The sequence below is a fragment of the Penaeus vannamei genome, chromosome 26 (genome assembly GCF_042767895.1).
Source record: "Penaeus vannamei isolate JL-2024 chromosome 26, ASM4276789v1, whole genome shotgun sequence".
NCBI lineage: Eukaryota > Metazoa > Arthropoda > Malacostraca > Decapoda > Penaeidae > Penaeus > Penaeus vannamei.
Window position 1 is genome coordinate 8,339,175 of NC_091574.1, and position 12,500 is coordinate 8,351,674.

General features: G+C 36.9%; 1 protein-coding gene across 1 annotated transcript in view; it reads right to left on the reverse strand.

Annotated features, from left to right (window-relative positions):
• Positions 1–1,682, reverse strand: part of LOC113805634 (F-box/LRR-repeat protein 12) — a 12,543-nt gene extending 10,861 nt beyond the window's left edge. The window contains exon 1 of the mRNA XM_027356678.2: positions 1,444–1,682. Coding sequence (XP_027212479.1) covers positions 1,444–1,535 — 92 coding nt within the window. The 5' untranslated portion in view covers positions 1,536–1,682. The remainder of the gene's footprint in view (positions 1–1,443) is intronic.
• Positions 1,683–12,500: the final 10,818 nt, after the last annotated feature.

Below are 12,500 nucleotides of genomic sequence, written 5' to 3' on the forward strand. Positions count from 1 at the left end.
GCTACCAAATTTTCAGTGTAAACATTACATATATCCAGAGCAACTTTCTAATCTTGTCCACCAACCTCTTAGACTGTTCTACCTCTGCATTCTCTCCACTGCCTCTGTCATATACATAGAAAGGCTAAACAGGAATGGAATCAATGTTGATCCCTGATGTACTCTGGCCTGTATTGTGAATAGCTCAGAGGGTCTTCTTACACATCTCTGGGACTTTCTTTTTTCCATGAGAGAACTTTTTACTGCGACTCTACATAAGACCTCTTTCTGGTTGATGAACACAAAGCATCCTTCTTCAGCCAATTTTTTTTTTAGCTGTTGTTTACATGTAAATGCAGCATCCAAGTCTATCTTTTCAAAAATGCAAGTTACTCCACAACAATGTTCACCCCAATTGTGAGTCCACCTTGCAGTAACACAGTTTTACAGTATAGTTTATTAGTTTTACCATTCAATTGATAGCATAATCCATACTGTCTCCTTTCTTATTTATATGGACAAGTGTTCTCATTCCCATTCTTACAGTACTTCTCTCTCTAGGATTTTGTTGAAGCACCAATTGTGGAAGGCAATGCTCTCATGACATCTCATTCTCCTCGTTCATTAGCATCTGGAAGTACCCGAGGTATCTTTCCAGATAATTTCCATCCTCAGTCAGCACTATCCCACTTCCATTCCTGATGATCTCCTTCAAGTTTGCTCCTTTGCTTACGTCTGTCTATCCTGGCTGTCAAATTCAGATATTCTTCACAATTTAGATGCACCTGCCAGAGATAAAATCAATAACTCCATGTTTCTTTTTTTTTCTTTGATCTCATGAGTTGCTGTGACTTGGTATAACTGCCCAAGGGAAGGGTTGATGGGGAATTCCACCACCCAACACCCCATGGCAACTATCGTCTTCACCTTGTTATGCACAACAATATCGAACTGATACTTCAGGACAACTAAGTGGCCTCTGACTGTGAGCAGCACTTTCTTCAAACTTTTTATTTTATTTGTGGCATTACCAGTCTTGTACCAAAGACAGCAACTTTTTGTCCTCTACAAAAATATCATCTTCAGCTTACCATAGCTTAGTATATTCAAAATGCAAATATCAAACCCATATTCACAAGTATGTCCGCTTACAGTTGCTTCAAAGCAGCTTTAATAAAACAAGAAAAAACATGAAAGCCATTGCAGTTTTCTTCTACATATTTATTATAGCATTAAGAAACCTCAAACTCAACCATAGATTGTAAAACTACCATAATTGATACTCTTTGAAAAATAATAAAATACAATATCTTACCGGCAGTACCTCGGGAATAAATCAACACACACACAAAACATTATTAACAAAGAAACAGAAAATAACACAGACAGCCATGCACCCAAACGAAAAAGACAAACAAACTAAGCTTATTAATAAAACAAAGAAAAACAATTACGTGAACTTACCTGCACAGTGTATACAGATCAACAGCGTAAAGCCACGAAAAAATTCTCAGTAAGACATCTTCTGGCAGATCTAATAAGGTAACATTGGACATCTTAATGCGCCTACACTCATATTTCCCTCTAATACAACTTAGGCAATTTTATCCTTCACAAATCCGACTATAAAATAGAAAAAGTTCCACCAATGAACTGCTTTCAACGGCTTTCCTTCTCGAGTTCTCAGCACGAAGGTAAACACTGAGAGGTCGCTGGGTCAAGTTTTGTTGGGGGGAAATTATTACCATTATTTATATTTTTCCTTTATTATTATTCTAGTTTATAATATTTATTAACAATACGGCTGATCGTGCTACAACGAGTAATGAAAGGGAATATTGTTGATAACTATAATGATAATTAGCTTAGTGATAACGAAAATGGCAATGAAAATAATGATAACAAAAATGACATTTAAGGTAATGACAGATATCATTAATTCATAGATGTATAATATTATGATGAAGATAATAATGGTAATGAAAAATAACAATGATAATAAAAACGATGATGATAATGATAAAATGGATAATGATGATGATGATGATGATGATGATAATAATAATATGATAAGGATAATGATAATAATAGTAACAATAATGATGATGATGATGATGTGAATGATAATCATAATCATGGCACTGATAATCATAATGACAACTATTATCGTTATCAATATCATGATGACAATGATAATAATCATAAAGGTAATGATGATAATGATAATAGTAATAATGATAATGATAATAGTAATAATGATAATAATAACGATTATAATAATGATAATAATAATAATAGTAATAGTAATGGTAATAATGATAATAATAATAATAATAATAATAATAATAATAATAATAATAATAATAATAATAATAATAATAATAATAATAATGATGATGATAATAATAATAATAATAATAATAACAATCAAAATAATAATAATAATGATAATAATTATAATAATAACAATTATAATAATGATAGCAATAATACTAACATTAATGATTATAATAACAATGATAATGATGATAGCGATAATAATGATAATAGCAGTAATAATAATAATCATCATAATAATGATAATAATGATAATGATACTAATGATAAAGATGATAATGATGATATAATAATAATAATAACAAAATCATTATATCATTATCATTACTATCATTATTATGATAATGATAATTATGACAATAGTGATAATAGTAATAACAATTATTATTATCATTATCATTGATAATAATCATAATAATGATGATGATGATAATGATAAAAATAACAGTACTAACAATAATAATAATAATGACAATAATAATAATGATAATAATAATAATAATAGTAATGATAATGATGATAATGATACTACTACTACTAATAATAATGATGATGATAATAATAATAATAATGACAATAATAATACTAATGATAGAGATAATAATAAGAATGATAACAATAACAATAATAATGTAATAATAACGATGAAAAAATAATAATCATATCAATAATAATGAAAATTATAAGTGATAATGGTAACAATAACAATAACAATGAAGATAATGATGATGATAATAATAATGATGACCATAAAAAATAAAAATAGTATCATTATCATCATTGTCATTGTTGTTATCATCCTTATTAATATGATTATCATTATGATCATCTTCATCATCATAATCATTATCATTATTTTTTCAATGTTAATATTATTATAATTATTTTCATTATTCATATCATCATTATTTTTAGTAGAAGTCCCATTATCATACTATAAAAATTATACAAATTAAATGATAATTATACAAATTATAACAAAATGATAATAATGATAATGATAATGATGATAAGAATGATAATGATAATAATAATAATAATAATAATAATAATAATAATAATAATAATAATAATAATAATAATGATGATGATGATGATGATGATGATGATGACGACGACGATGATAATCATAATAATAATCAAGACTTCTGCAGTGCCTCCTCGTGGTCACTTTTGGAAACTTGGTTCCTAAGGGTCGAGGTTAAACCGTGGATTCTCTCGGAGCAGCAAGATGCCCTAAAACAAGAGGAGCGACGCACAGTGGTCCAGAATCGCCCAGACCTGGTCAAAACTCTACGTAAAAGGCATCTCAGTCGCAACTACACAAATTTATAAATTTAGTAAGTATATACCATCTTTACATCGGTTTATGGCCCACTCAAGCTCACAAGTAGTATAATTTAAATATGTGATATTGGAAAATATATAATATAAAGGGAAACTCGATTTTTGACCAGGAATTCGTGGTTCTGGACCACTGTGCGACGTCCGGGTTGCGGCAGCAGAATGATCAGTTACCACTGCTGTCGAGGGAACAAGCAGTTGAGAGGTAAGGTGGCTGCTCTCTCGGAGGTGAGATGTACCGGGCAGCGGCACAACCAAGGTAGCTACACCTATTACTTCGTGGGCCGGTAGCGATGATCAGCATTTTCAGGAGATAGCCATAGTTCCTTTTCCGATATACAGTCATCGGTTAGTAATGGTTATTTCGATCGACGAGCATTGAGAATGAAGCTTCGCGTTTGGCCTCATGTGTCTGAATTTCTGTTTCTTTGTACAGCGCTGCTACTGATGTTTGTAGACTTGATGCGGAAGAGGTATATTAGACCAAAGTCCCATGCCTGGCAGACAGTTGTCTATGGCAAGATATTATCATCATTTTAGATGCCCTCGATGCGGTATCTGACAGTGATCGAGCTGGCTACTAGATGTCTGTCGGTCCTTATAGCTCGATTGAGGGTTTCTGGTTACAGTGTTCTAGCCCGCACCACTGGACATGGTATAGTGATGCAGGCAGTGTGGCAAAGGATATCGACCACATTCTTTTTATCGCTCGCTGAGAGAAACTCCAGAACAGCAGGGTTTAGCGGAGTGCTGGCTTTTGTGGTACCAACTTTAGACAGGTAGTGGCTACCCTCCGAGTTCGCTTCAAAACTTTCCATTGGTCCAGTGATCACCTTCGGCTTGTTCAGATGTACTGCCTGACGGAGGAGGAACTGAAAATAGCAGTAATAATAATACAGATAATATAAAAATCATAACAAGGTAAGGTAAATTCTGGGGTGTACTGCCCATGACTTAGGGAACAGTTTAGCCAGATTTGGTGTAAAAAGGCGGTTATATAACAAGCTTTTTAATTGTAGAATGATTGTAGATTAATTCATCATTAATAAGTAGATATCATGGTAGACTAATGATAGACGTGGGAAATGTGCACTTTCTGAGTGGGTATAGATATCATTTCAATTATCGTTATTATTATTATCATTATCATTATCATTCTTTTTTTTAATTATGTTACTATTAGTCATTGTTTAAGTTTATAAAAACAACGTTAAGTAAACTCCTATTCATCACAAACACACACACAAAAGATGTATATAATAAAAGAAGAAAAGAGATAAAGAGAGAACGAGATAAACACTCACCCAAAGATAAAGGCAGAAATGAGTAGAGGGAGAAAAAAATAAGAGAAAACACATTTCCGGCAACTTATAAGGATGATAACGCAACAACAATACGATGGCATTTAGTAAAGGTGTTAATATATCCTTCAAATTTAAGTGTTATCTCATTTATTAATATTAATTAATTAAGTAAGTAAGGGGAAATTAAGGGGAGTGACTGAAATCTATTGTCCTTAAGTATTCGAGTGGATTCCGTGGCCAAATATATATACCAAAAATATTGTTTACATACGAGAGAGAGAGAGAGAGAGAGAGAGAGAGAGAGAAAGAGAGAGAGAGAGAGAGAGAGAGAGAGAGAGAGAGAGAGAGAGAGAGAGAGAGGGAGAGAGAGAGAGAGAGATTTCGTTCATATGAGATACGAATGATACTAATTTATGTCCTTGCTACAGGTTGATATTTCTTTATTGGTTTGTCTCGTTTGCTTTGAAAATCACAAACGCCCGATTAGAGATAATAACTTTTATGGCCAAGTAGATTTCATGGGCGGATCTCAAGACAGAGGCAGGGAAAAACACACACATATCTGTACACACACACACACATACACACACACACACACACACACACACACACACACACACACACACACACACACACACACACACACACACACACACACACACACACAGTAACACACGTATCTGTATACACACACACAATATATATATATATATATATATATATATATATATATATATATATATTATATATATATATGATATAGTATATATATATATATATATATATATATATATATATATATATGTGTGTGTGTGTGTGTGTGTGTGTGTGTGTGTGTCTGTGTGTGTGTCTGTGTCTGTGTGTGTGTGTGTGTGTGTGTGTCTGTGTGTGTGTGTGTGTGTGTATTTGTGTGTTTGTGCGTGTTCTTATAAATACACACGCACACTCACATACATCTCCCACCGCATAGCACCTGTTGAACTACAGCTGAAAAGCCCCTGTCAATCAGCCTTCATCTGCCCCAGCTGTAGCCTGCTGAACCGCAGCCGGCGTAACTTTGGTCCGTCAAACTACATTTAACCTAACCTTACCCAACTGAACGAAAGCTAACCGCCTTTTTTTCATGCAATTCCGATTTTTTTCTCTCCGTTTCGTTTATCTATTTGAAGAGTGAAGCGTCTACTTCTAATGAAACGCGTTCTGACCTTGACTTTTGCTAGACATCATTTAATGCGCTGGTTTCAAGTTAAACATCCTACCGACGTTCATAGGACTCGAACCCTCGCTGGGAGACCCTGTTGGATTAGTAATCGCAGGCCTTAACCACTTTGCCACCTCATTAAACGTATATAGGTAATCTCTCTTGAAAAAAAAGTGTTTAGCGGTATGCCTGAATAATGAATGTGTATTTGCTCAACGTACAGGGATATCTCACTTCACATCAGGCATGTAAGTGGAATGAAAAATCGTATATAAAAGTCATACTGCTCTATGTAAAGGCAAGGTCTTATACTTATATGGACCTTGTGTAAAGGCAAATCACATATCACTACAAGCATATCTGTATGCAAGTTCACTTCACATACAAGAAGAGCGAAAAAAACGAGAACAATCAGCCAAACCGTTTCCTTCAAATATTAAAATGAAATACTGACAAAATTCCGCGACCATGCGATTCGAAATACTCTGGAACATAACATTCATCTCTGATTTTATTCACATCCAATCGAAATTAAAATCATTAAAATACGCAATACATACAGACTGTATACATCCATGAGTGTTGTATGACAATATATAGTCGCAGTTAGTCATCCAATGAAGATTTTTTTTTATGGTTCGGTCAAACATCCCGCCCATAAAAACAGCTGAAATGTAACCAAAAGGCTACATACCAAAGTTCTACGAAAGAGAGGAAGAGAGAGAGAGAGAAAACGATATTAGAAACTGTATGAGACCAAAACGAACGTAGGGGAAACGAAATGAGAAAGAATCCGTTTTTGCCGCACAAGAATGTTTCGCCGGCCATCTTGGATTTTAGATGATGATGATGATGATGATGATGACGATAGGATGTTCATAGTGATGGTGATAGTGGTCATGGCGATTGTGATGGTGATTGTGATGATGATGATGACTGCATTCGGAAAAATATTTTCATACTATTTTACTTTAATAGTATTACCCAATTCAAAAGAAAACATTATAACAGTAGGTACTTCTTTGCAAGGATCGTAAATCATTACTTCTCACAATAATATAATGGCGGAAATATCATTTTGATATGAAATATATAAATTATGTATTGTAATAGAAAATAAAATTGTATACATAAACTATTTTTTTCAATTTATATCGTTATGTAGCGACATTTAGGAGCCCTTGTGCAGATACACATACAGAGAGAGAGAGAGAGAGAGAGAGAGAGAGAGAGAGAGAGAGAGAGAGAGAGAGAGAGAGCGAGAGAGAGAGAGAGAGAGAGAGAGAGAGAAAGGGGGATAGAGGGAGGGAGGGATAGAGGGAGAGAGAGAGAGAAAGAAAGAGAAAGGGGGATAGAGGGAGGGAGGGAGAGAGAGAGGGAGGAGGAGAGGGAAAGGGAGAGGGAGGGAGGCAGAGAAAGAGGGAGGGAGGGAGGAAGGGAGGGAGAGTAGGAGGGAGGGAGGGAGAGAGAGAGGGAGGGAGGGAGAGAGAGAGCGAGGGAGGGAGGGAGGGAGGGAGGGAGAGAGGAGAGGGAGAGAGAGAGAGAGAGAGAGAGAGAGAGAGAGAGAGAGAGAGAGAGAGAGGGAGGGAGGGAGGGAGAGAGAGAGAGAGAGAGAGAGAGAGAGAGAGAGAGAGAGAGAGAGAGAGAGAGAGAGAGAGAGAGAGAGAGAGAGAGAGAGAGGAGGGAGGGAGGGAGGGAGAGAGAGAGAGAGAGAGAGAGAGAGGGAGGGAGAGAGGAGAGAGAGAGAGAGAGAGAGAGAGAGAGAGAGAGAGAGAGAGAGAGAGAGAGAGAAAGGAGAGAGAGAGAGAGAGAGAGAGAGGAGAGAGAGAGAGAGAGAGAGAGAGAGAGAGAGAGAGAGAGAGAGAGAGAGAGAGAGAGAGAGAGAGAAAGGTGATACGATCATCATCATTCGTTCAATAGTTTCCAACTGGCTGTATTATTAATATAATACAAACTGTGCCAAGGCCATATACTGTATGCAAGGCCATCACAAAACCAACACGAAGTCCCTAATTGTAGGCCTACAAAGCGAGACAGTTCCAAACATTGGGCAGAAACAGAGCCTAAAAAATTATTAAAATTTCCTCGTTCACTAGTTTCTGCAACTTTGCCCCTGTTCTCTTTGTCTTCTGATTAATGAAACCGATAAATAAGACAATTTAGCCTTTTCACCTTGCTAACTGACCATATGAAACGTATAATTGAGTACTAAAACAGGTGATTTTGAGGCGTTTTCCAAATATTCCTTTGAAATCCTGAATTGTACAACAATGGTACCACATTTACGGCACATGATGCGAATATGACGGTGTATCCCGGATTTCGGCATTGTTGGAGTTCATTATCAGTGTATACCTATGCATCACGCAGTAAAAAAAATGTATAAAGAATGGTAACATGTGTAATAGTTTTGCAAATTTTAATCTCCTTGCATATATCACTATGCTTATTAATGAAGTTACAAGTATTCTAAGCCAAAGTCTGGGACCTTTCTTCGCATTCACACACTTTATCGTAATGGTAATTGTGGTATATAATAACGCTTTCAGAATGTAATTTTCTGATTACTGATAATGACCCTAGTAGTACTGAAATATGAGAACGGTTAAAAACATACTGTATATATTAAATTAATATGGAGAGAGAGAGAGAGAGAGAGAGAGAGAGAGAGAGAAAGAGAGAGAGAGAGAGAGAGAGAGAGAAAGAGAGAGAGAGAGAGAGAGAGAGAGAGAGAGAGAGAGAGAGAGAGAGAGAGAGTACTCATACCGTATTATCGGTTATGATTAAGGTCTGTTTGTCAAAATAATCATGACATATTTCAGCCCATTTAGGTACTTCAAATATACCGCTATAATCACTATACTTTATGTACGGTAAGATGAATGATTTTTTTTTTCGCTTCGCAAAGCATAAACATGAAAATAACAAATATTTGATACGTACTACGTGGTAGGTTATGATAAGCTCTTCGAACCTTTTGCTTAAGCCAATCAACCACCATTTGTAGATTATAGAATAGCACATACGCTCCCGGTTACTCTTATCCATGAATATTTGATGTCTGTTCTGTTTTACATTCTACGGCAAGCCTATTACTCCCGTGCTGCGATTCTTTCGTATGTGCCTCGGTTGTACCATTGTTAACCGTAGCTCTGTGCTCTACAGTGTCTTCAGATGATTTGCTCTTCAAAAATTCTTCATAATATGGGCAATAAACTGATTTTTAAATGGGTCGCAATGCCCCTCCCACATTCCCTAATTCAGGTGTTTGGCTCCCCCTCATCACATATCCATTTCCAACATCCTGAGTTGACCAGTGACTATCTCACAGAGATAAAGAATCCAGAACGACATAATTCAACAAGTAAATGATCTAATATACAGACAAGGGCAAACTAATGCAACCGCACACCTAATATTAAGAATCTGAGCTTAACATGTGGTAGAACACATCATTCTATGATATTTTTCTTCTATGCCATTTTATTCGCAAATTGATATTAACGGAGTTATTGAGAGCATAAAATTCACGATTTCCAGGAGCCGCAGTAACCTTCTGGCTCCAACGTCGCGACAAAATGACGAAAAGTCGTTGAGCGCGACGAAAAGTGTGACGGATTTGTAGCGGATGACGTATGCGCGGGAAATCAAATGAGCCAATTAGATTCGTTCGTGAACGTCACGTAACCATAGACATTCAATAGAACCAATCAGATATGGAATAGATCATCACGTGACAATAGAGGCTGGGTCTAGGAGAAAGCAGTTGAAATTCAAATCAGTTTAAGCATGGCTACACAGTGAGTAGGTTGTGAGAACAATTACTTCTACTTTTTCGCAAAATACCATCGTAACAACGAAGCTAGTTTGCAATATCTACGAGATAACGGTGTTCTTCCAGTGGAAATACAGTGCCCGCACTGCAAGACACCGGTAGGTTTATGGTGCGTGGACAAAGGCCGCAAAGACAAAACGGAGAAAAATAGTGGAACTGCACGGTAAGCGATTACATATTTCATTATAATAATCTTTTCTCATGTGGTAATTTTCTATATTACCTCCGCCGCTCCGATATCGACGATTTTGGTATCGTTTGATTCCTTTCACTGTCCACATTGCAATTTTTTTTTCTTTTTTTTTATTGTGCGGAAACCCCGTTAGCGACAAACTTGGCCCCGGTAGCAGGGGAGGGCATGAAAGGTTCCAGGAAAAATGCGGGGTTAAATAACATTAATAATATAACCCACAGTGGAAATAACTAGATATTCCCATGACTCCATTGCAGGGCGCCCCCCCCCCCCTGGGGGGAAGGGCTACCGCACCCCAACCCCCGCCGAGGAAACAAAACCACCACATATTCCCGGCAGGCTAGAGCGTTAAACAATTATCGTCGATCTCGGAGCGGCGGACGTATTACCTCGTAACATTCCCACTGAATCAGCATGCTAACCTTGACATAGTCAGCATTGTATACAGCGACGATTGTGGTATAATCAGGATGAACAGGGTATACCATGAACAGAAGAGCGCCCTCGTCGGCGGGTTTTGCGCCTACCTCGATGTTACACCGATGGCCTCAAGGTCGACTTTCCCGTCCTCTGGAACCACGATTTTCGAATTCCTAACCGAAATAACCGCCGCGTTCAGTAGTCCGCGATGACCGAGTGCGGGGGGTGCTCCTAATCCGAGACCAATTACCTGCTCGAGGTAGCAACTAGCCAGGAACAAAAGCTGGAAATGTGCTTCCGCCACGGCCTTCTCTGTCGGGAGAGAGCCTGAAGCAGGTGCGGGCAGCCAGCACGCCAGGACATGAAGAAGAAAAGGTTCAGGCGTACCTTCCCTATTGTCAGCGGCATCTATTAATCAGGTTAGTACCATAAAAATCCTAGGTTATAGTAGGTTATCGGCTCCGCATCTAGTTCGTGTGCGCTTTATCCTGCCGTGAATACGAGGTGATTTTGTTTCCTCGGCGGAGCTTGGATTATATTATTAGGGTAATTTTCTCTATTACGTCTGCCGCTCTGACATCGTCGCCCCTGCAATCGGGGCTAAGTTTGCCGCTAGCGGGGGGTTTCCGCGTAATAAAACCTACATATTTGCATTGTATAGAGTGAGAGGAATCCAGCGATACCAAAAATCGTCGATATCGGAGCGGCGAAGGTAATATAGAAAATTACCTCTCATGTTACATGGAGAGCGTTGTAAAACATATCTTACCATATTACCTTCAGTCTCAAGGAAAGGCGAAACTGGCAACTCACTTCGGGCTCAGAAGAACTCGGACTCGCTGACGTATCTATATTCCTGATGCAATTTTCAATTTTTATTCTCTCTAAAAAGACCAGAATTCAAAGTGAGTTTCCATTGTGCAACTGACGTTAAACAAGACCAAGAATGTAACATTGGTCGTGGCCAAAAATAAAGGGTATTGGTCTCACACATTATATTACTATGACTGACGCCTCTCTCCTGTGGCTAGTTTTGTCCCATTTGACATGAGTGAGTGGAAGTGTTTAGTTAATATTCTTGTAAAAGGCGCCCTTCTTTTCTCGATTGAGATATTCTTTACCTAATTATATGAAATGACCTTTGCCTAAATACTCAACCCTGTACTGGTTCTGTAATATACAGGCTAACCTATTTTGTCTGTAACAGGTTGTTGGTGCATTACTTATAATCCTGTGTGAAGTGTCTCCATTTGCATGCCATTATGTTAATCACCTTTGATGAGCTCTCGTGTTTCAAAGGCTGATAACCCTACATCAGGTGTATAAGGGTAATAAGGGAGTTTAATAGAATGAGTTATTGCAGATAATAAGCATTATGAGTTATGTCTTTGAAGTTATATAATTTAAGCCCTGCATCATATTGGGAAATGTAAGAATTACATACCTGTAACTGTAGATATATATAATTCCAAGAATATTGTACAATATAAAAATCATGAGGCCAATTGTAAAGTAAACAAATGGAGATATTTGTAAGATATAGATCAAATAAAGATTACTGCAAAATATATAAATCAAATGAAGATTAAATCATGATAATCATAGTTTTAATGATTATGATTGCAACGTTGCTAATCGATATGCAAAATCATGTATTATTCATGAATTGTAGTAATCATTGTATTAGCAAGCCAAGGGATTCACAAGCTATCAAGTTTTTTTGGGGGGGTAGTAGTAGTCTAAAATAAAGTTCTTGAATCTTGTCAACGGTAAGTTTCCTGCCAAAGTTAAGGTTTTCTAAATTGCAGTTCTTGTCGAAGATAAATTTCTTGTCTAAGGTAAGGTTCTTCTCGAAGGTAAAGTTTTTGTCTAAGGCAAGGTTTTTGT